Raw genomic sequence first — 25,691 nt, 5'->3', positions numbered from 1 at the left:
TGAATGAAAGCTTTGCTGGGTAAAGTAATCTTGGCTGTAGGTTCTTGCTATTCATCACTTTGAATATTCCTGCCACTCCCTTCTGGCCTGCAAAGTTTCTGTTGAGAAATCAGCTGACAGTCATATGGGTACTCCCTTGTAGGTAACTGACTGTTTTTCTCTTGCTGCTTTTAAGATTCTCTCTTTGTCTTTTGCTCTTGGCATTTTAATTATGATGTGTCTTGATGTGGTCCTCTTTGGATTCCTTTTGTTTGGGGTTCTCTGTGCTTCCTGGATTTGTAAGTCTATTTCTTTTAGCAGGTAGGGGAAGTTTTCTGTCATTATTTCTTCAAATAGGTTTTCAATATCTTGATTTCTTCTTTGACCCATTAGTTTAGGAGTGTGTTAATTTCCACATATTTGTGAGTATTCCAGTTTTCCTCTTTTTATTGATTTATAGTTTAATTACCTACGGTTTCAGAAAAGATGTCTGATACAATTTCAATCTTCTTGACTTTTTTTTTTTTTAAACAGAGTTCAGCTTTTTATTGAATGTGTTACAAAAGAAGTTTAGTCAAAAAGACCAAAACCCATGTCATCATCATACTCCTCATATTCTTCTTTCTTTGCTTCCACTTTCTTCTCCTCAGCTGAGGCAGCAGTGGTGGAGGGGGCAGGATCTTCTGCTGGTACAGCACTAGTTGCTGGGGCAGGTCCACCAGGCCCTACATTGCAGATGAGACTCCCAATGTTGACATTGGTCAGAGCCTCTGCAAAGAAGCCTGGCCAGAGAGGTTCAACATTTACACCAGTTGCTTTAATGAGAGCATTGATCTTATCATCCATCACTGTCACTGCTGGATAAGGGCTGAGTAGATGCAGGTGAGTTCCAAGACCGTGGTGTGGGCGAGTGCTGTCAGGGGTGGTGTGCTAATTGCTGGATGAAGTGAGGGTCTCACCCCAACACAGCCTTAGCTTCTTTGGAAGGACCGAGCACCTTACCAGTGGCTGGGGAAAGGACGTCTTGACCTTTTAAAGACTTGTTTTATGGCCTTACATATGATCTTTCTTTGGGAATGTCCTGTTTCATTCTTGAGACTAATATATATTCTGTTGGATGAAATGTTCTGTAAAGGTCTGTTAGGTCCATTTGGTCTGTAGTGTTGTTCCAAATTGCTGTTAACTTACTAATATCCTCTTTGGATATCATTGTTGAGAGTGGTATATTGTAGTCCCCTACGATTTTGTATTAATGTTTATTTCTCCTTCCAGTTGTGTTAGTATTTGTTTTATTTATTTAGGCGCTCTGATGTTGAATGCATAAATATTTAAAATTGTTATATCTTCTTGATGAATTGACCCCTTTATTATAATGTAATATCTTTCCTTGTCTCTTGTCACCATTTTTGAATTAAAGTCTATCATGTCTGATATAAGTATAGCCAGTCCTGCTCTCTTTTGGTTACATTTGCTTGGAATATTTTTTTCCATCCTTTAACTTTCAGCCTATCCACATCCATAAAGCTAAAGCGAATCTCTTGTAGGCAGCATATCATTGAATCTTATTGTTATTTTTTATTCATTCAGCTCTATATCTTTAGATTGGAGAATTTAATCCATTTATATTTAAAGTATTTATTGATAGGTAAGGATTTACTATTGCCATTTTGTTGTTTTCTGACTGTTTTTTAGGTCCTTTGTTCCTTTCTTCCTCTCACTGTCTTTCTTTGTCATTTGGTGACTTTTTTGTGGAGGCACAAGACTACATATTGTCAAATTTGGAACTGAATTTATCACCTGACTCCTTTCTTTATTCTATAGTTTATTTAATTGTATTTATCATTAGCTAGAGGCCTGATGCATGAAATTCATGCAAGGGGCTTGGCCCCTCCCTGCTGCTGTGGTGGCTGCCTTTGCCTTGGCTGGCCTCTGTGGCCGCCTCTGCCTCAGTCCCCGCCACCACAGCTTCCTCCAGAAGGTCGTCTGGAAGGACATCCAGTCTAATTAGCATATTATGCTTTTATTATTATAGATGTGTATATCTAACCTCTGGAATGTAAGCTTCCTAAAGGCTGGATACACTGTTTTGATTATTTAAATTAAAAAAAATGTATTTTATTGATTTTTTTACAGAGAAGAAGGTAGAGGGATAGAGAGTTAGAAACATCGATGAGAGAGAAACATTGATCAGCTGCCTCCTGCACACCCCCTTACTGGGGATGTGCCCACAACCAAGGTACATGACCTTGACCGGAATCAAACCTGGGACCCTTCAGTCCACAGGCTGACATTCTATCCACTGAGCCAAACTGTTTAGGGCGATTATTTAAATTTTATAGTAAGTTTTAATATCTGGTAAAGCTACTTCAACTTCATAACTTATTTTTCAGAATTTTCTTAGCTATTGTTACTTTTCCATACAAACTTTACAACCAACTTGTTTATTCCTTATTGGCATTTTTACTGAGGTTCATATTAAATTTATAGATTAGTTTAGGTTAATAATGTATATTTTTATGGTATACCTTTTGTGATTTTCAGGAGTTTATTATTATTCTTTCTTTTTCTTTTTCTTTCTTTTTTTTTTTTATTGTTGACAGTATTACAGATGTTCCCCATTTTCCCCATTTCCTTCCTTTGCCCCCATCCACCCAGTCCTGCTCCACCCTGGGTCTTTACCACACTATTGTCTGTGTCCATGAACTATTTCAGGAGTTTAAAAACAATTTTATCAGATAGGTTTGTCATTTAGTGTTTCTAAGATTGTCCCTTTTATAAAATTAAAAGAACAGATTATTTTTAGGATTTTTTAGTTTGGGGAAACTCTTTAGGAATCTCTGTTATTATTTTAAATTATATGCAAAGTAGTGTATATATGTGTAATATGTGCTAAGTTGGGAAGGGGATGTGCACACCAAAGGCTAATTTTTAGGGGAGCTTATCTCAGATACTTGTCTAATTTTTGAAACATATGGTGATTTGAGTTGGCCTCTCCTTGTACTCGTACTCCCTTTAAAGACTCAGTCATTTGCAGACTTCAGAATCCTCTGTCCCTTTGCTCCTCTCCTATCCTATTTCCTCTTTCACTTTCTTAGAGTCTAAGAATTCTGCTTTTAGTCATTAAGTTTGGTTTGTGATATTTTACTAAGCTGCAATTTTCTAACAGTTGTTCTTCAATGATACGTTTTAAAAGCTTGAAGTAAGCCCCGGCCGGTTGTTCAGTGGTTAGAGCGTTAACCCAAGGACCGAAGGGTTCCTGGACATGTACCTTCATTGCAGGTTCCCCGACCCTGGTGGGGGCGCATGTGGGAGACGAACAATTGATGTATCTCTCTCATGTCCATGTTTCTCTCTCTCTCCCCCCTCCCCCCGTCCTGCCTCTCTTCCACTCACTCTAGAAATCAATGGGGGGGGGGGAAGCTTGAATAAAATAAAATTTGATAAGGTCATTTTATCATCTCTTTATATCATTTAATTGGGCCATTCCATTATTGCCATAACATCCTAATTTACTAAGGAATATTTAACCTTCTTAATCATTAAAATCCATTGGATTCCTTGAAAAAAGTATCTGTGACCTGTGAACTGCTAATATGAACACATTACTTCCTGCCTCATTTTTTCTTTGGAGCCATTCTAGTTGCCTAGAAAGCTCTTCTCCTGTTCATTGGGGGAGAGATCACTAGTACCTGATTATATACACTTGCATTTGTCAGGCCTCTTGACAGTATGCTCTACAAAGCTTTTTGTATACCTAGCCTAGCTCCTTCATGTCCTTTGGCCTGTAGCCTGCCTATATCACCTCTGTAGAAAAGCCTTCCCTGACAAATCTGATTTAAAGGAGCCTAATGGATGCACTCTATAAATCATTATAAATGTTCACAGAGCTTATTATTCATATTTAATTTTTTGTTTCTCTCTCTCTCCTCTACTCCCCTCCCCACCCAATAGAAAATTAGTTCCATGAGAGCAAGGCCCCTGTGCTCCTAGGGTTTAAGTGCCAGGTGTAATAGCAGTTCTTCAAAGCATATTTGAAACCTGGGATTATTAAACGGGTTCCTTGTTATTTAACTAGACACCCTTGAAATAATTTTTGGTGTTCTATTGCATTAAATCTTTGTTTCATCAAGCCTTTATGGAATACTTGCTATATAAAATGTCTCAGTTCCCATACTCTGCTCAGCCTGAAATACAAGTCCAACTCTGTAGATCTTATAGTATGTTCCATCCATGTTGGACAGTCTTAGTCATTTAAATTGGCTCACAGAGCTTGGTTCTTTAGTCTTTTGGCTATTAATTTGTTAAGTCCACAGCCATCTGATACACTCCTGTAATGCTGGTCCAAAGGTTGCTTTGACCATTATTGCTGTCCTTTGGGCTTAGTTCCAGGTTGAAATTTTACTCCTTGAAGCTGCTTGACACTCTATTCAAATTGTTCTTTACTCTCTGCTCAGTAGCTCTTTTGAATTGATTTCTTTCCTGCACCGAGTATCTAAGAGAGCTTTCTGTGCCCTCCTTTATTTAATCCTCTCTCTCTTCTTGCTTTTCAGCTGTCGAGCCTTACATTGCATCCTTCAGTTTTTTGGCCCAGCGTGTTTTCTCATTCCTCTATTCTGACTTTCCTTTCATCTGTTTTCTCTCCTTTACACTTATGTTTATAGGTGCTTTAATTAAATTATCTTAGGTAACCATTGGTTCTCTAAGCTGTCACAGAGGCCAGGTTCTTTTTTATCATTTAAAGGCTCTTAAATTAAAAATGGTATCATTTAAAAAGTTTTCTTGATTTTACTTAGATTTTGTATGTCCAGCTGAGAGTGGTTCTTAAACTCATATTTCCTTTTAAATAAAGGTTTGGACCTTAGGGATAATAGTTACTAACCTTTTTCATAATATGGTAGATGTGGAAATGATATTTGGATGGGACACTGAGGCAACTGAGGAGGCTACTCAGACCCTGCCCTTCTGTCTGCCTTGAGGACTGAGGAAATATATTTCTCTTCTCTTTAATTTACTGGACCTAACAATTAGAAGCTCTGCCTTAAAGGTAGATAGACTTCAGCAGGTGTGAATCCTCTGAATGGTTTATTTTTGTATGTGTATATATATTTCTTAAGAAAGAGCTATGACTTACATTAAATTCTCAAAGGGGTCCATGAACCAAAAGAGGTTAAGAATTAATGCTTTAAATTTTGGAACTGAAATCAAATGGATAAGTATACTTAATCATTTACTTGTTCTTGGTACAAAATTTTTCCTTTTGATCACAAAGTTATAGATATGTTTTTTAAAAAAATCTTTATTGTTCAGATTATTACAGATGTCCCTCTTTTTTGCCCTCATAGCTCCCCTCCACCCGGTTCCCACCCCACACCAGGCCCTCACCACCCCACTGTCCACATCCATAGGTACTGCATACATGCATATAAGATCTTTGTCCAATTCCTTCCCACCCCCTCCCCACTCTCCCCCACCCCCCTGAGAATTGTTAGCCTGCTCCATTTCCATGCCCATGATTTACCAGTTTATTTTGTTCATCACATTTTTTATTCATTTGATTTTTAGATTCAGTTGTTGATAGATATGTATTTGTTGTCACTTTGTTGTTCATAACTTTTTATCTTTACCTTTTTCTTCTTCTTCCTCTTCTTAAAGAATACCTTGCAGCATTTCATATAGTATGGGTTTGGTTGTGATGAACTCCTTTAGCTTTTTCTTGTCTGTGAAGCTCTTTATCTGACCTTCAGTTCTAAATGATAGCTTTGCTGGGTAGAGTAATCTTGGTTGTAGGTTCTTGCTATTCATCACTTTGAATATTTCTTGCCACTCCCTTCTGGCCTGCAAAGTTTCTGTTGAGAAAGCAGCTGACAGTCATATGGGTACTCCCTTGTAGGTAACAAACTGTTTTTCTCTTGCTGCTTTTAAGATTCTCTCTTTGTCTTTTGCCCTTGGCATTTTAATTATAATTTATCTTGGTGTGGTCCTCTTTGTATTCCTCTTGTTTTGGGTTCTCTGTGCTTCCTGGACTTGGAAGTCTATTTCTTCCAAGCAGGTAGGGGAAGTTTTCTGTCATTATTTCTTCAAATAGGTTTTCAATATCTTGCTCTCTCTCTTCTTCTGGCACCCCCATAATTCGGATGTTGGTACTCTTGAAGTTGTCCCAGAGGCTCCTTACTCTGTCTTCAAATTTTGGATTCTTTTTTCTTTTTGCTCTTCTGGTTGGGTGTTTTTTGCTTCCTTGTATTTCAAATCTTTGACTTGATTCTGGGGATCCTCTAGTCTACTGTTGAATCTCTGTATATTATTCTTTTTAAAAGATATATTTTATTGATTTTTTACAGAGAGGAAGGGAGAGGGATAGAGAGTTGGAAACATCGACGAGAGAGAAACATCGATCAGCTACCTCCTGCACGCCCCCCACTGGGGATGTGCCCGCAACCAAGGTACATGCCCTTGACTGGAATCAAACCGAGACCCTTCAGTCCGCAGGCTGATACTCTATCCACCGAGCCAAACCGGTCAGGGCAAATCCCTGTATATTATTCTTTATTTTAGTCAGTGTATGCTTAATTTCTGGCTGGCCCTTTTCTATTTTTTGGCATTCTCACTGAGATCCTTGAAGGTCTCACTAAGTTCCTCGGAGGTTTCTAGAAGATTCTTGAGTAACCTTGTAACTGTGGTTTTGAACTCTGTATTCAGTATTTTGCTTTCTTCCATTTCTTTCATTTGTGACATGTTTCTTTGTCTCTGCATTTTGGCTGCTTCCCTGTGTTTGTTTCTATGTATTGGGTAGCTGCTAAGTCTCCTTGAGTTGATAGAGTGGCCTTGTGTAGTAGGTGTCCTATAGGGCCAGTGGCTCAGCCTCCCCAATCACCTGAGGTGGACATTCTTGGTGCACCCCTTTGTGGGCTGTGTGCACAGTCTTGTTGTAGTTGAGCCTTGATTGCTGTTGGTGTCATTGGGAGGAATTGACACTAGGCCAATTGGTTGTGAGGACCAGTGGTGTCTAGAGTGGAAGAGCTGCTATGCAGGAGACACTCTTCTGGGGCAAGACTTGCTTCAGTGGGGCTTTGGTGCTCACTGAATCTGCTCCTTGAGTGTGTCACTTATGGATGTGAAGAGTTGTAATCTGGTATGGTCTCGCACTGACCACTGGGTACACTGGCTCTTGGATCTCCAAGGAGGTGCAAAGTCAGCCACTGCCTGGGGCCACCCAGCAGGAGCTACAGAGAGATCTGCAGATTCCTCCTCTTTGTATCGGGTTTGGAAGTGCCCAGACGAGGCCCAGCTATGAAGCAAGGCAGGCCGGTGCTGGTGCTGGTGAAGTCTTGGGCCTTCTTTTGATAGCTTTGGGGCTTCCTGATACAGCTGCAGCTGTTTCACAGGTTTTAGGCTGAGAAAGGACAGGCCATTCATATGCAAAAGCCACTGTGCACAGCTTGGGTGGGTTATAAATTGGGTAGGGTGGGGACTCAGGGAATCTCCAGGGCGGAGCAAACAGCAATGGCTGCCAGTCAGCTCTGCACTGGGGAGGTTCCAGCAGAGGAACAGTGAACCTTGGGAGCATCTCCGTCTGGAAGAAAGACGCCCCCAAGTTCTTGCCCTGATGCCAGAAAGTCCAGTTTCTCCTTGTATGTGTCTGGGTCCCCCCGAGTCTCGCCCGGCACTAGAGCTGAGAGCAAGTGGGAGCTTGTATCTCCCTTCTGATTAAAAAAGTGGCACACCCGGGTGCCAGCCTGTTCTGTGCCTCCACACCTCCCACCAGTCTCAGTGCACTTTCTTCTTTACCTTTCTAGTTGTAGTACTTCCACTCAGCCAGCTTTCCTGTGGTTCTGGGTGATAGTTGTTATGTATTTTAGTTGTAATTTTGATGTGGTTGTGGGAGTCAGCAAGTACAGGTGTTTACCTATGCCACCATCTTCATTCTCTCTAGATATGTTTGTTATACAAAATTCAAAATTACAGGTAGAATTAATGTAGAAAATAAAAGTATGCCATATCACTCCCAGGTAATTTACACCAAATTTGGTATACATTTTCTAAATATTTTTCTTCTTACATTTGTCAACATTTTCTTGCCTATTCTTTCTGTAAAATTTAATATATAAAAGAGATTATTTATACTGCTATGCATTTCTTTTCTCACTTTATCTTAGGCATGATTCTATTTTTATCTTTATCGGTCTATCTCATTCTTTTAAACAAATGCAAAGTCTTTTATGGATCTGCTGGTGGGGCAGAATGGCACTAGGTGTTAGACCGGTGGAGTCAGACTGGACCTGGTTCGACAGCCTTGGGTCCTTGAGTTCTGGCTAAGAAAGAATTAAGAGTCTAGACTCAAACTATAAGAGAAAGTTTATTTAGAAAGTTGCAGATGTAGAAGAAATGGGCTCAGGAAACAAGTTACAGAGGCAAAAGAGGGGCCCTTGGAGCCCAGAAGGAGAGAGGCAAGAAAACTTCTGGAGGAAGGGGATTAAAGAAGGAGGTGGGTAAAGGCATGGGAGTTCTCCCTAGAGAGAGCTGCGTTGAGTCCTCCTTCTTGAGGATTTTTATCTGAAGGTCTCAGGGGAGGATCCCAATAGAATATTCATCAGCTTTCCAAGTGTGTCCTTTCAGCGTTGTGGTCTCTGTTGATCGGTTGGCATCAGGTCAGGGAGGTCATAGTCAATGCTGCTGGTCCTGATCTCAGCCTTGGCATTGATTGTCTGGTTTTGATGCTTTTCTCAGTCTGGAGCTGAAACACAGCTGAGACCCAGATGTATTTGATTTGGGTCAGCACCTCATTGTCCTGGGGGCTTAATGCTTAAGAGCTATTCTCTGATCCTCTTGTTCATCACCCCCCTCAGGGGGTTTCACTTGTACAACTAGCAAAGGCCAGAGGAGGAAAGGTCACAGGGAGGGTCAAAACTGCAAGACCAGTGATATGAAAGGTCAGGGGGTCTAAATTTCATGACCATGCATATACTAGGGGAGGAAAGGTTACCCTGGGGAGAGGTCCTTGTTTTCCCATGAGGAGTGGGCCTAAGCCATCAGTTGGACATCCTTAGCGCTGCTGCGGGGACGGGAGAGGCTCCCGCCACTGCAGCTACGCTCGCCAGCCATGAGCCCCGATTCTGGTTGAGCTGTGCTCCCCCTGTGGGAGCACACTGACCACCAGGGGGCGGCTCCTGCGTTGAGTGTCTGCCCGCTGGTGGTCAGTGCATGTTATAGGGACTGGTTGTTCTTCCATCAGGCTGAAACTGGCTCTCTGACATCCCCTGAGGGGTCCCGGATTGTGAGAGGGCGCAGGCCAGGCCAATGGACCCCACCGGTGCACTGCACGATCGGGGCTGGGGAGGGACCGAGGGAGGGCTCCAGGGCGTGTCTAGCCTGTCTTGAGCAATCCTGATTGGCTGGACCACAGCAGCAAGCTAACCTACTGGTTGGAGCATCTGCCCCCTGGTGGTCAGTGCACATCATAGGGACTGATCCACTGGTTGACTGTCTGCCTCCTGGTGGTCAGTGCACATCATAGCAAGTGGTTGAGCGGCCTTAGCATATCATTAGCATATTATGCCTTGATTGGTTGAATGGACGACCAGGCGACAGGACACTTAGCATATTAAGCTTTTATTATATAGGATTTATTTATTTATTTTTGAATTTATTGTGGTGACAATGGTTCATAAAACCATACAGGCTTTAAATGTACAACTGAATAAAACATCATCTGCACGCTGAATATGGGCCCATCACCCCTAGTGAAGTCCTGTATAATGTTCCACATTTATGATTTGTCTGTTTGCTTTTTTGTGGTGTCATTTAACTTGTTCCTTTTCTCCTTTGTTTTCTTATAAATGGTGGTTAGTTCTAGAGTTGTGATGTCATTCAAATTCATCCTGTTTGGTAAGAACACTTTATAAATGGTGCTTGAAATCAGTGCTGTGTGTTTTACAAGCATCACAGAGCCTAATTTTTTTCACTTCTGGTCATATAGATTGGTAAGGATTTAACAGTCTGATCTCTAAGTGAAAAATTTCCTCTCAAGCCTTCCTCTAGTCTGGCAGTGGTTCTCAACCTTCCTAATGCCACAACCCTTTAATACAGTTCCTCATGTTGTGGTAATCCCCAACCATAAAATTATTTTCGTTGCTACTTCATAACTGTAATTTTGCTACTGTTATGAATCATAATGTAAATATCTGATATGCTATATGTATTTTCTGATGGTCGTGACCCACAGGTTGAGAACTGCTGCCTAGTGGCTTCATTGCATGGGTCAAATATTTCAGTAGGCATCACAAAATGGACATTTTCTGGTTACTCATGTTTTAGTATTTATTTTTTTAAAGTGGTCATTTTTATTTATTTTTAATTTTTGTTAATCCTCATCAGAGGATTTTTTTTTTTTTTAAAGAGAGAGTGGAAGGAAGGGAGAGAGACAGAGAGAGATGATTGCCTCCAGTAAGCTAAAACCTAGGTACACAATCGAACCTGGACCCTTCAGTCCGTGGGCTAGGGGGACACTATATCCACTGATCCAAACCAGCGAGGGCACTCATATTTTATTTTAATGAAATTCATTGCTTTGATTATTTTTTTAAACAAAAGAAATAGTATACTTGTTTTATTTACATAAAGGATTTTATGAAGCAACATGTACAGAATTATCCTAATTTTCTTTTCAGTCACATGAGTGCAGAAAGAGAAGCTATTCATTGTTTTATTTGCTGATTTGATGATTGATTAATTGTTTTGATTATTAGGGAACTTGAGCATCTTCACGTTTGTTGGCTGTTCAGTACTTCTTTTTTGAATCATTCATGACCTTTTCTGAGTTTTCTATTAAATTGTTTTCTTTTTCTTATCCATTTTTGAGAGTTATAGATCATATATATTAATCTTTTTTACATAGTGTAAATATTTTTTCCAGTTTGTAATTGTCTTCTGCATAGAAGCTTTTGATTTATGTAGTTAATTGTTATATTTTATGGGTTTTGTTTCAAGACCTTGAGATTATTTAGGGGAATAGTTTATTTTCTTCCTGGTAACTTTTTTCACATTTGATTTTGATCTGTATTAAATATATTTTGCTTATGGTATAAGAAAAATCAAATTTACATTCTGCATTTAAATAACTAGTTGTCCCTAAGCACTTTGTCTTCTCCCCATTGAATTGAGATGCCACATTTATTATGTTAAATTTGCAAATTTACATAGCCTGCTTCTAGACTCCATTGTGGTCCATTGATGTGATAACATTACCACAGATTTTTAATTATAATAGCTTTGTACTGTGTTTTTAAGGTCTAGCTCACTATCAATAATTTTTTTTTCATTTGTACTGATTTTTTTCACACATATGTTCTTCCATTTGAATTTTACAATTAGTTTATAATTAGTCCCATTGGGATTTAAGTCTAATGGTATTAAGTTTGGTGGAACAGACTTTAAAAAAATGGGATTTCCCATTTGGTTATATAGTTTTCTCTATTCAGATCTTTTATATTTTTCATCTAAAATAGTTTCTATACCCTTCTTAAGATTATTTCTAGGCATTTTATATGTTTAGTGTGGTTATTTTGTGTTTAGTCACAAAATACCTTAATTGTGATTATTGGATTGTGAATGAAGTTTTCTTCATTTTTTGCTCCAGTATACCAATCATGCTATAAAATAAGTATAAATAAAAATTGAAATGTATATACTCAAGTGTGTAAACTTTAAAAATAAACTTCAACTTTTATATCGCTTATTCATTAATGCAAAAAATTAGAATAGTTAAGGAATGCAAATTCTTGGGAAATGATTAATTTATAATTAGTGGTTTATAAAGGATATAAGTAATAAAATAGTACTTGAAACTAATAAATTGCAGTTAAAAATATAAATTCTGTAATGAGATTTTCTTTTTGTATTCTAGTGGGAACTTAATTAGTATGGTCTTTTATTAGGAAGAAATATCCCTCAATACCATTTTTTAGTTTAAAGACTTGTTAAAACTATATATTCTTCTAACCTGGTGCCTTAAAAATTATAAAGGAAGAATACATTGGCTTTGATATTGGCTTGCATTCTATTTATGGATATTGTAAATAGAAGTACTGTATTCTTGGCAGATAAGACATCACTATTAATTTTTTTTTTGTTTTTCATATTACAGGTTTTGCAGAAGACATCAAATTAAATCAAGTTCAAATATCCCTTGTGTCCCCAAAGACTTACTGATGATGTCTGAATTTGTGCTTCCAAGATTTATTTTTTGTCTCATTCAGTACTTAAGAGAAGGCTATAATGAGCCAGGTATGTTTAATCTTTTCTTTGTTAGTACTCTTTTTAAATTCCAGATAACAAAGTTTAGCATTAATAACAGGTGAGTTTTTTCGGATATCTTATTTTTGCAATATTTTTTATGAGGAGACTGTGAAATATTAAGTAAAAACACACTAAATATAAATTCAATAACCTTATAGTTCGCACAGTTTGGCACTGTGTGTTCCTGGGATCAAAGATGGTTTTGATAAAATTTATTAGCCTTTTGCATATGAGGAAATAATCATTTTATAGGATTAAAGTGACTCTATTTGCAGTTATATTGTGATAGAGCAGAATTAAGAAGTCCCGGAAAAGTTTGAACTTAACTTAGATTTTTAGAAGATTAAACTACTCTTTCACCAATATCTATAGCTATCTGTCTATAGATTTGCCCTTCTCCCCCCTTTTTTGTAGGGGTCTATATATTTTTGTTCCTCGCCATATATAAGAACTTATGAGAGAGTCAAATGGCTCACTCCCATGTTTCTGGTAGAATGTATGGGTGTAAGCAACATGATAGTGTTAAAAAGAGAAAAGAAACATGCAAATTATAGATATTCTTTTTACCTTTTAAGATTTATTCATAGTCTTTTAAAATATACTTTAGTTAAATATTTGGATTTAGCTATTATCTGTTAAAGTTTTCAGTCTGACATTGTGGATTACAGATATCCACTAGTGATATAAAACAAATTTATTAATTTTTTGTTGCTTTTTACTTTTCTAATGATACCTGCATTTTTATCATATAAGGGACAACATTTTGCATTACTTTTAGAGGTTTTAAATTATTTATGCTATAAATAATCTTAGATTTAATTTGAAACTATGGCACACATTTTTATCTTCTGTATCTCTCCCATCCTTTAAGTGTGAAGAAATATCACATAGCATCTTTATTATTCCTAAAGCTATTATGTTTTCTTCATTGTGAGCGAATCCTTTCTTATGTCTACATTTTTAGCAAATTATACAATCCTTTGTTAAATACTTCTACTCTTTTCAGAGTATGTCTTGTAAAATACAGAAAGAAATATTATTTTGATTTAGTTCCAAACTAGTCTTGTCTTAGGAATGAACGAACCAGAGACATCTGGGTTATTGAACTTGCCTTCTGTACGATTTCTCAATAATCAGAATAATTCAAACAAAAGTACATTATATTTATTTTTTCCTGTGGTGACATTTAGTAGTTATAAAGGTAGATAACGTAGATACATAGCTTTGATAATTATCTGTTACCATTGTTGAAAACAAAGGAATGAATGGAAGCACTTTTTTGTCTTAAGATAAACTTTATGAACTTAGATTCATGATGTTTTCCTCTCTATATAACTATTTATGCTTAGCATATATTTCTTGTGTCTGTGTGAAAAAAAAGACTTTAAAATTAAAGAAAGGACTTGAAATGATCTAATCTGTGGTAATGGAAGTTCAGAGATCTTGTGGTTTTACAGTTGCCTTGAATTCCATTTTCATTTCACCCTACAATCCTCAGACCAATGTCAGAACTTGTGTTAGAGCTCTTAGGAACCAAAAATTAAAGTTAATTAAATATTTACTATTTTAACTGTATAAGTCATTGGGGGAGATTATAAACATGAATAACATATACTGTTAATTTTCTATTGAGAAAGTAAGGCTTTTGGTTTGGGTCTTAGGACTCATCATTGTCTAGAATTCACAGATTATCTTTGAACTAGGTGTGAGTTAGTAACTATGTCTTAATTTAGTTGTGTTTCTCAGTGCCTATAATGGAGTAGATGCTGAATTAATCAATGAAATTGATGTCCTTTTTACTGGGCACACCGGACCCTGTTAGCTCCCTTATATGCATTCTTCTTTTAACCAATCATAGCTAAACTCTAAATCTCTCTATTCACTTCTTTCTTTTAGACCTCAGTTTCTCTAAAGCATTTGTTTTCTTTTCCTCTTAAATATTCTTTTTCAGTTACTATGCGAGTTTCCCTTTTCTTCCTTTATCTCTACTAGACATATATTGCCTGGTATTTTTAAATTGTTTTAGTAAAAACATTCATGTTTCTGAAAACAGTTATTTATTTATTTTTTTAAATATATTTTATTGATTTTTTACAGAGAGGAAGGGAGAGGGATAGAGAGTTAGAAACATCGATGAGAGAGAAACATCGATCAGCTGCCTCCTGCACATCTCCCACTGGGGATGTGCCCGCAACCCAGGTACATGCCCTTGACCGGAATCGAACCTGGGACCCTTGAGTCCACAGGCCGACGCTCTATCCACTGAGCCAAACCGGTTTCGGCGAAAACAGTTATTTTTCATGTTAGTTGCTTTGACATCCAGCTAACACAGGTCTGTATTTTTGGAATATGATAGAGGATGTGTTATTTGCTACACAGGTTTAAATTTAGAACTGACATAATTTTGTACAATGTATTTGATTTTGGTCTTGTTTTACTTTTTTCTTAAATACTATGTAATTTTGAAATGATCTTATGATTACATTTATGTATCTGGAAGTATAGAGCCCTCAAATTGAATGCTTCTTACACAAATTAAATAATACCTATGGTATCTTTTTCCTCATTAACCTTTTCTTATATGACTGAATACCTGATCAAGTCTACCCTAGGCTGGGTGCTTGGTGGATAGCTAATTTCCACATAGAGTTTTTATATTAACTTTTTGATTATAAAATACTGTCATCTAAGTCACTATAACTTTAAATGAATAAAATATTATTCTTATCAAAATATTTTAAAGAAAGTTAATTATAATGTTTAATTTTTTTCTTTAGCAGCTGATGTACCATCAGAAAAAGACCTTAGCAAAGTTCTTCAGCTTTTGGAACCTCAAATTTCCTTTTTAGAAGATCTAACTAAAATGGGAGGAGCGATGCGGTCTGTTCTTACTCAGGTTTTGACAAACCAACAGAACTACAAAGATCTGACTTCTGGTGAGTAAAGTGTTAGAGTAGAAGAATGTTGAAGTTTACTTATATTGTATACTTATTAGAAATTGTGTATTTTAGAACTTAAAAGTAAAATGTAGATTTTTTTCATAAAGCTGGATGTTATTAAGAATATCTGATTTTATGGATGAAGAAATGAAGCCCCCTAAAAATTAAATGACTAGTTTAAGACCTTATAACTAATTTATTTTGAAGTTGGGACTAGAACCTAGGTCTCTTAACTTTTTTTTTTCCTTTTTGTTAATCCTTACCTCAGGATATTTTTCCATTGATTTTTAGGAAGAGTAGAAGAGAGAGGGAAAGACAGAGAGAAACATCGATGTGAGAGAAACACATCGACTGGTTGCCTCCTGCAGGAGCCCTTACCAGGGCCCAGGCTGGGGAGGAGCCTGCACAACTAAGTACGTGCCCTTGAACCCGGGACCCTTTGGTCTGTAGGCCGACTCTCTAACCACTGCTCAAAACCAGCTAGGGTGTTAACTTTGGATGTGACATAATCATAACTATATTCTTTCTTCCTTCTAACAAGAACAACAACCATTTTATGTTTTCATCTTTGGTATTCTAAACTTTTGGGTTTTTTTAGGATTTTATAATAATGTAGAGTTTAAGTTTTAAAACTTGGAATTGTTGAGTATGTTTTTACATAGTATACTATACTGTTATATAAAATATTTTAGTTTTTATACTTTTCGTTTAGCTCAAATTCATAGTATAATAAATATATCAATTATTTAAAAATCTTGTTATAAATATTTTAAATGGCATTCTTTATGCTGGTTCATAAATAGCATGTTTTGCAAATTGAAGTTTGTCTTGTTTCTTGGTATAATTTCCATGTTTATTGTTAACCATCTGTTATTTACAGATAGTCGGATATATTTATTTCTTCAACAAATACTTAAGTATCCACTGTGTGGTTTGGCTTTGAGCTAGGTATTAGAGCTTGGGTAGAGAAGGTAATTAATAAACCTGATAATCCTATTTCTACCCTTATAAAGCTTATAGTCTAGTGAGTGAGATGACATTAATAAAACCCTCAGACTAATTATTAATTGTAGTAAATGCTATGAAAGGGTAGGACAAGTTTATACTAAAGAGAGACTGATTTCACTGATGGTGAAGGTGAGGAAGCTTCACAAAGGGTGAGGGGAGTTGGGTGGCAATGGGATAGGACTAGATTTCAGGTAGAGGACATTTTTCTTTCTGACTATTGGTCAGTCCATTCCTTATGCCATAAACAACATAAAACTGGTTAAGTAGTATTGGGAGACATTGGAGTTTGTTAATACCTCAGGCATCTAGCTGAGACAGAAGGCCAAACTTAGAGTAAGGGCTGGTGTAGGTCAGCCTTAATGAAGCCTAAAGCCCTGACAGTATCTGCAAGGAAGATAGATTATGGAGATGATTCCTGTCAGCTCAGAGGGCATTTTGAGAAACTTAGGCTTTCCACAGATCTTTTCTTTACAAAAGTTTTAAACCAAACCTTCATGAGTTCTAGGTTATCAGGCTATTAATTGAGAGTTGTCTGGAGGTTCTAGCAGGGGAGCACAGCTACAACTATACTCTTGACTGAAGACCGGTCCTCTCCTCTGAGGGGAAGGTCATCCTCTTCGACCAAGCGTGCAGCTTCGGGAGGGACACACATGGATGGTGAGGGAGGAGGGGGACACCTGCCTAGCCAGCCACATCAGCCCGATCAACCCTGGTGATCAATGGGGTGACTGACAGATGTTGCAGCCAGATTGCCCTCACATCCATGATCAGGCTATTAATTGAACTGTTTTCTAAAATAAAATGAATACTCTTCATAGGAAGATAATAGAGTCCAGAATCTTGTATAATGTATCATTAGAATGTTCAATATCACCCTGGCTGGTGTGGCTCAGTTGGTTGGGCATCATCCTATGTACGAGAAAGTTGCTGCTTCGATTTCTGGTCAAGGACACAGGCCCGGGTTGAGGCTCCAACCCCAATAAAGGGTGTGCAGGAGGCAGCAGCCCATCACTATTGCACTCTCACATCATGTTTCTCTCTCTCCCTCTCTAAAAAATAAATAAACTGTTCTTTTTTTTTTTTAAACAATGTCCAATATGTTATCAAAACAGTCAGTAGAAACTGACCTTGCAATAGCCCAGATATTGGATTTAGCAGGTAGACATTAAAGAAATTATTATAAATCTGTTTAAAAAATTAAAGAAAAACCTGTTCAAATAATTATGATCAAAGAGATAAGGAATCTTAGCAAAGAAACATAAATAATAAAATTCTAGAACTGAAAATTACTGTAGAGTGCAAGAATTTAATTGAAAAATTTATTGGATGGGTTTAGCAGTAGAATAGACAAGGCAGAAAGACTTAGTGAATTTGAAGACACATCAATAGATTATTTAACCTAGAAAACCGAAAACACTACAGAACCTCAAGGGCCTATTAGAATAAGATGACCAAATATCATGACAGGCGAGTGAGAATTGGGGCATTAAAAAACATTTGGAGAAATCATGACTACAATTCCCCAAATTAGATGAAAAAATATAGACTTATTGATCCAAGATGTTTAAAGAACCCCAAACAGGATAAATATAAAGAATATCATAATATAGTGTACATGTGGGAATATTTATGGGTGAAAATGAGCTTATTTTTAAAAAAGGAATAAAAAAGGCTAGTGTGGTTGAAATGAAATGAATGTTATGGGGGTAGTGGTACAAAGGAAGGCTACTATATTAGGTTAGCTTTAGATTAGGTAGATGCTCATGGACCATATAAGATTTTATATATTCATTTTTCTCAGGCTTGTGAGAGATTGATGAAATGTATTTTGTTAACTAAAAGGTATTACAAATCTATCTCATTGAGATAAATGTGTGTTTTTTATTACTCAGGAGAAATTTAGTCATTTCTTACATAGAACGTATGAGTTCTTTATTCTTTGCAAACTAATTATGGTTGTTTTTAATTCCTATCTATTTAGTCTGTGTTGGAGGTTTTTTTTTTATACCAGCTCAGAGAGATTGGACAGAGATTTAAAAAACAAAATAAAACTGTTCTATTGCAGTTATTGAGGCTAGTAAAGAGAGGAAATAAAACTCAGCAAATACTAAAGAAACTCATTTATATCTTTTTATAATCAGAGAGGCTGAGATCTTAATTTAAGATACACAGTCTGCCTAACGAGGTGGCAAATGCCATGGTAATTTGGCTTTCAGACAGAGAACGATTTTTTCTTTTAAGGAATTCTTAAATATTAGTGCTTTCTTTTACTATTATTCCATTTTCCATAATATATTAAAAACAAAACAATAGAAAAATTGGCAATAATTAATAAGCTGAAATGCTAAAGTGAAAGTTTTAGGATTGTTCAATTCTAGAACCTAAACTTTTCAGTATTTTTCGGAATAAATTAGTTTTAACTGATACTTCTGTTGAAATTATACTTTTAATACCTTAAATATGATAATAAAACAGGAGTTAACAGTAATTTCAGTTGTAATATTTTAAAATTTCACCCAGGGATTATCTTCTCCAGGAAGTCTGTCCTAAGTACTCTGCTTTGGCTAAGTTGGTTGCACAGTATTAGGAGAACACAGGTTATCAAACCAAATGATGAAGTCTACTACATAATTGTCTTTTACCAGATTGTCTTTCTCTAACACTAATTCATTGAAGGCAGGAATCTGCCTTATTAATCTTTGCCTGCTCTGTGCCTTATATATAATCTCTGGCATATTTTAGATGTTCAGTTACTTAGTAGGTTTCACTATTTGTTATAAATGTGCTGTACATTCTGGGATTGTTAATGCCAAACATGAGTAAAAAAGGTGTGAAACTATTTTATGTAATTCACGCTAGGGTTCTCTCTTCAATAGCATATTCACCTATTTGTAGATATATAATATATATATTAGTGACTGAATTGACTGTACTTATATTTCAAATGGAATATTTTAATCCTATTTTAAATTTGTTTTAAATATTAGGTCTTGGAGAAAATACTTGTGCAAAGAAAAGTCATGAAAAGTACCTTATAGCTTTGAAGAGCTCTGGACTTACCTATCCTGAGGATAAACTTGTATATGGTATACAGGAGCCATCTGCTGGCACTAGCACTCTGGCAGTTCAAGGTTTGTCTAAATATGTAATTTGGATAATGATAACTTTTCTGTATTAAAACAAACAAAATAACCCCCTTCAAACTTTCTCATTATTGGAGACATTTAAATAATGTATCCTTTTTTGTAAGGAAAGTAATAAAAGTTTAAAGATTTAGAAGCAAAAGTGAATAGATTAGCCAAAGAAGAGAAAGCGTTTTTCTTTTTTTTAATATGTTTTAAAAAAAAATATGTATTTTACTGATTTTTTACAGAGAGGAAGGGAGAAGGAGAGGGATAGAGAGTTAGAAACATCGATGAGAGAGAAACATCGATTCAGCTGCTTCCTGCACACTCCCTACTGGGGATGTCCCTGCAACCAAGGTACATGCCCTTAACCGGAATTGAACCTGGGACCCTTCAGTCTGCAGGCCGACGCTCTATCTACTCAGCCAAACCGGTCAGGGCTGAAAGCATTTTTCTTAAATGGAATTTGTTTAGTTTATTAAGGTTCTGTTTCTAACTAGTAAAAAAATGCAGCAGTTGTTATATTTAAGAGTAGCCCAGAATTTTAGTAAACCATAGTTTAAAACTAAAAAGGTTGAGGGTAAGGTTTTGGAGGTGTGGAGGAATTGAGCAAAAAGGAAAAAAACCAGGGAAAAAACTTCTGGACAGGGGCAACAGTGTGGTGATTGCTAGAGGGGAGGGAGTTGTGTGGAGAAGGGGGATGATAAATGGTGATGGATGAAGACTTGACTTGGGATGATGAACATACAATATAGTGTACAGATGATGGGTTGTAGAATTGTGTACCTGCAACCTGTATAATTTTGTTAACCAGTGTCACCCAAATAAATTCAATAAAAAGGGAAAAAAATAGAGATACTTTTGAAACACCATTTGTAATGATTATATTTGGGTTTTCATTGGGATTTCCTATTGAAAGTATAAAGTATATAAAGTATTAGATCCAAATTTATTAAAGATAAATGTTGAACTTTGCCAAGATAACTGTTAGAATGAGATGTCTTAATATAACAAAACTTAGCTTTTGATATTGTGATGTAGCAAGTAAAGCATTATGTAACAACTATGAAGGGCAACTTTTTTTTCCTTTTCAAAGGTTTTGCAGGTGCAACAGGGACATTGGGACAACTAGATTCTTCAGATGAGGTGAGATTTACAATTTAAAACTTTTTAAAAATAGAATTTAAAAAGTTTTAAAACTACAGATTTATGGATATTATCTAGTTTAAATTCTTAATTTTGTAGACAAGGACACCGATACTCAGAATGGAATAACTTAGCCACGATCATATAATTACTTAGTGACAGAACAAGTACTACTACAACTAGATTTTTATTTGTTTATAATTAATTTCTCTTTTAATAGTTTAGAAGTGGGAGATAGAGATAGAGATTTCTCCTAGGAAGGTATACCAAAATTTATCCAAATTGCTGTTATAAGTACAATGAAATTGTCTTAAGAAATTTAGTGAAGTCCAGAGTAACTTATTAAAAGAATATGAAATGTAATTGCTTTTCTAATCACATAACTAAGTTACACCTAATATGTCAAGGATTATTTAAAAAAAGCAATGTACAGGGAAATAGACTGTCAATTTGAAATTTCAATTTTTTTAGTGCTTATTAATATAATAAATATTTCTAGTAAGACCTTTATAACACTACTGTTGTGGTGAGGTGGAATGGCTTCTCAAAAGGCAAGATCTGAGAATACGTAGTTGAATATGAATGGGTGCATGCACACTTCCTTGACTAAAGCCAGGCAGATAGGAAAGGAGTTTCTACTTGTATCTATTGCCAGTAGAAACTTTAGAAAACTATTACATAATGAAATGGTTTACTGATGTTACAGAGCACTTTATTACAATAATCTAAATATCTTGATATAATCTTGAAAAATCTATAAATTTCATGTTTATAGTTATATGGTTGATTAAAATCCTCATATTATTTTAGCATACCTAGCATTATGCATCCAACAGCCTTGCTAACAATTCTACTTTATTTACATGAATTGGATTTGATTTCTGGGCACATGAAAAGCTGATCTTCAACACAGATATTTCTCCTGTGTCTAGGAAAGAAGTAACATTTGCTTTTGTCTTGACCTAAGCTCTCCAGATTAGCTTTTAAATCGCCAGTGGAGACTTTAATAGTACATAATTGCATCACAACAATGCCATATTTTATGATAGAATGCTAAAAGGAGATCCTTTTGTGTGTATGCGTAAAGGAGGCTTTTAAATCTCTTCTGGAAGTAATTCCTAGGGGAATATCAGAGGATTTGAAATGTGGTTTTTGTTCATCATCATTACTTCTCATCTGTCCTTCTTTAGGTCTTTTTGTCTCTCTTCATTCCTCTTAGATTCTTTAACTTCTGTGATATATATAATCATTTGCTCCTTAATTATGATTATGGCTCAATGTGAATATCATAGTAAATATTTTTTGATGGTGATAACTTTAGAATACTTCATTTCAACAGCTATCCTCATAATGCAGTATTTTTGTGATAGCTGAGATTTACTTTTAGAGCATGTAATGTATATTTAATTTATACATATATTTAAAAGTAGTTTAATCCCTAAATCACATTTGATCCCTAAATCACCTTTTATAATCAAACTTCTAGTATATTTCAGAGTACTTTTTATAGCTTATTATGTTTTCTAATTGAGCTAAAAATAGGTCATTTGGACATTTGAAAGCTTAAGAATTTGAGGTAGAGTTGTTTAGTTGGAGGTAGATTGAGGAACATCTACTTTAGTTTTTCTTTAAGAGATACTTGAGCTTTAGAGTTAGGCAAACCTGAGCTTAATCTTGTCTTATAATATCACTATGCTTTTGCCAGGTTATTTAACTTCTGAACATCAATTTCCTCATGAAGAAAATGATGATAATTCTCATGTTAGGATTAAATGGGATAACATATGTAAAGTACCTATCCTGGACCAACACAAATTAGGAACTTGATAAATGCTTTCTGTCCTAGTCCTTTATGTGTAGAAGGGGTTCAAGTATTAGAATTTTTAAACTCTTATGGGTCATATTGTAGGTATTTCTGCTCATCTTTTCAGAGGAATTGGTTTACTAAAGCATGGTTTAAAAGTCATGAAGTTTATTTTTAAAAATTAAATTAAAAATTAAATAATGCACAAATGAATACATGATAGTTGCTTTGCCAGACAATTCAGATAAAATAAAAATCCCCTCTGGGTTACAGTTAATAGTTTGGCTGTCCTTGACAGACCATTTTCTAAGTAGTTAAATAACTATGTGCTTACAGAAGTGGGTAGTGCGTGTGTGTGTGTGTGTGTGTGTGTGTGAATAAATAAAAAGGTTACACTATTTTTGTCCTGTTATTTCCTCCATAATGTATTGTGTTAATCCCTCTTTGCCAATACTCTTTATTACTGCTGTATAGTATTGTGCAGTTTATCCAGTCATTTTCTTAATATTCAGTTTTTTTATTTGAAGATAATGTTTACATTTATTTTTATGCAGATGTGCATATAGTTTTCTAAGTTATGGAATTGCTAGGCTATAGGGTATGTATATTTGGAATTTTTATGGATTGTATTTCTTTCTGATTATAAAAGTCACACACAAATATTTGAAGTGAAAAGTATGGAAAAGTATAGAGATAAGATCACTACCCAGGGCAATCACTACCCAGGGAAATCTGAACTAGTATTTAAAATACTAGTGTGACTCGGTTGGGCGTTGTTCTGTGTACTAGGAAGTTGCTGGTTCAATTCCTAGTCAAGGGCATGTGCCTGGCTTGTGGGCTTGATCCCCTGTTGGGGAGCATGCAGGAGGCACCTGATTGATGTGCTCTCACACTGGTGTTTCTATCTCTTTCTCCCTCACCTTTTCTCTCTGTAAAAATTAATAGACTATTAAAAAATTAACTTAGAGCTGCAATCCATATTCATTATTGAGTAAAGAGAAAATAGACATTAACAAAAATATGATAAAATTACCTATTATTCTTATCACTTTGAGGTGTCTTAACTATAAACATCTGTATTCTAACATTTTTATACTGGGGTGGGCAAAGCAGGCTTACAGTTGTGAGTACACAAAACAGTTTATTCTTATTATTTATTAATTATTGCATTATTTCATACCAACAACTGTGAACTCACTTTTAACCCACCCCATATATAATATATTTTAAGGGTTTCATGCTGTACATGCTATTCAGTATTGTGCCTTTTTCACTAACTGTCTTTTTGAACATCTGTCACAAGAAGTATGCTTTAACAGATTTTATTTGCGTACTAGAGGCCTGATGCATGAAATTCGTGCATGTGTGGGGTCCCTAGGCCTGGCTGGTGATCAGGGCTTATTGGGGCTTTCTGGCTGCCAGCTGGGGCCTTCCTTCCAGCTGCCAGCTGCCGGCCAGGGCCTGCCGGATGGAGGGAGGGACCACGGGAGGTTGGCCGGCCACGGGAGGTTGGCTGTGGGAGCTCACTGACCACCAAGGGGCAGCTCTTGTGTTGAGCATCTGCCACCTGGTGGTCAGTGTGCATCATAGTGACCAGTAGTTTCAGTCGTTCTGGTGTTCTGGCTGCTTAGGCTTTTATATAGATAGATTATATATATATATATATATATATATATATATATATATATATATATACACACACATATATTACCAATACTTAAATGGTTTTATATTCCATATGCTATTCTACGTATGAGATCCTTTTCTCATTTTTAATAGCTTTTGAACATCTCTCTGGTCACAGTGAATTTAGAACTCTAGCATTGTTTTTCTTCAAAGGGTACAAAGTGTGCTATAATTTATTTACTGTGTACCCTGTTGATGGAAGCCAAAGATTCTTTTTTTCCCCTGTTATAAATAAAATGTGATGAATACTTATACATATAGTTCCTATTTACTTGTTCCTATTTCTCTAGGATAAATTTCCCGAACTGGAATTTCTGTTCCAATGATAAATACACTTTAAAGACTTATGACAAGTATATTGCCATTCAGGAAAATTGTACTGTTGTATAATATTACCAACAGTGTATAAGAGTACCCATTTTCCCACCAGTTTAGGTGGAGATAATCGCCTTTCCTTGCTTTGGCTGATATATATTATGATGTCCAGCCCACCTCACTGGTCTATGTTTATGGACTTTTGTTATTGCACCTTTGCTTATGCTGTCTTATCTTTTTGGAATGATGTTCCCTTCCTTTGTCCGACTAATTTTACTTGTCTTTTAGACTATAAGACTTGGAAATTTATAAAACTTTGTATTTCCAAGACCACTGGTTGATCAAGGATATTCTTTTCATAGGAAGTTTATATTTGAAATAATGAAGCCACCCAGCGGCGTGACTCAGTGGTTGAGTGTTAACCTATGAACCAGGAGGTCATGGTTCAATTCTCGGGCAGGGCACATGCCCAGGTTGCAAGCTTGATGCCCAGTAGGGAGCGTGCAGGAAGCAGCTGATCAATGATTTTCTCTCATCATTGATGTTTCTATCTCTCTCCCTCTCTCTTCCTCTCTGAAATCAATAAAAATATATTTTAAAAAAAGAGAAATAATTAAGCAATCCTAACCTGGGATATAACATAGATTTTCCAAATTTGTCTTTTTTCTCAGGGCTGGGAGAACAGTTTCAGAATAAATGGCTATTAGCTAAAATCTCAAACTTTGGAATCCCCTGGGTCCTGTGGCATGATTTAACATTCTTTTTTTTTTTTTAAGATTTAAAAAATTGATTTTTAGAGAGAGAGAGAGAAAAGGAGAGGGAGAGAGAAATAATTGATGTGAGAGTGAAACACTGATCACTGCCTCCTGCACTTCCCCTACTGGGGATTAAGCCCACAACCCGAGCGTGTGCCCTGACTGGGAATCGAACCAGCAACCATTGGGTGCACAGAATGACCCCAACCAACGGAGCCACACTGGCCAGGGATGATTTTACATTCTTGTGTCTGTTTTCTGTCTTTTAAGGCTCCAAGTTTTATTCTGGTTGAGTTTCTCCAATGGCAAGGGTGAGGGTGGCAGAGGAGGAGTAGTAGTTTGTCAGTCCTGCTGCCTGGTAGATTAGTATGGAGGCCTTGACAAGGGTGGGGATTAATAGAGAGGGCATATTGAAGTGCTCAGTAAATGTGGAATGTAGCTCTGGAAAACCCCAGCCTGGCCCTGAGGACTGATGCTGGACTTGATAGAAACCAGAAATTAAGACTATGGTGTGTAGGCCAAGGAAGCTATAATAGTAGATAGAACAGCAGCATGAATCCGAGACTACTTTTCTGCTTTCAAGATTTGATGGGCTCTACTTGAGAAATCTGGGAATTTGTATTACATTCTAACATGCCACCAA

The 25,691-nt window shown here is 36.3% G+C and overlaps 1 protein-coding gene and 1 pseudogene across 1 annotated transcript in view; one reads left to right on the top strand and one right to left on the bottom strand.

The window, feature by feature from the left end:
- The window catches only part of UBR3 (ubiquitin protein ligase E3 component n-recognin 3), a 159,799-nt gene that overhangs the window by 12,072 nt on the left and 122,036 nt on the right, over positions 1 to 25,691 (top strand). The window contains exons 2-5 of the mRNA XM_070422781.1: positions 12,119 to 12,258; positions 15,048 to 15,206; positions 19,205 to 19,348; positions 20,439 to 20,488. Of these exons, the coding sequence (XP_070278882.1) occupies positions 12,119 to 12,258; positions 15,048 to 15,206; positions 19,205 to 19,348; positions 20,439 to 20,488 (493 nt within the window). The remainder of the gene's footprint in view (positions 1 to 12,118; positions 12,259 to 15,047; positions 15,207 to 19,204; positions 19,349 to 20,438; positions 20,489 to 25,691) is intronic.
- LOC139015423 (large ribosomal subunit protein P1 pseudogene) lies at positions 550 to 4,211 on the bottom strand (annotated as a pseudogene).

The sequence above is a fragment of the Myotis yumanensis genome, unplaced genomic scaffold (genome assembly GCF_028538775.1).
Source record: "Myotis yumanensis isolate MYYU_CA2020_CCGP unplaced genomic scaffold, mMyoYum1.0.hap1 SCAF_8, whole genome shotgun sequence".
Taxonomy (NCBI): domain Eukaryota; kingdom Metazoa; phylum Chordata; class Mammalia; order Chiroptera; family Vespertilionidae; genus Myotis; species Myotis yumanensis.
Note: the sequence above shows the minus strand (reverse complement) of the source record. Positions and strands in the feature narration are given on the sequence as shown.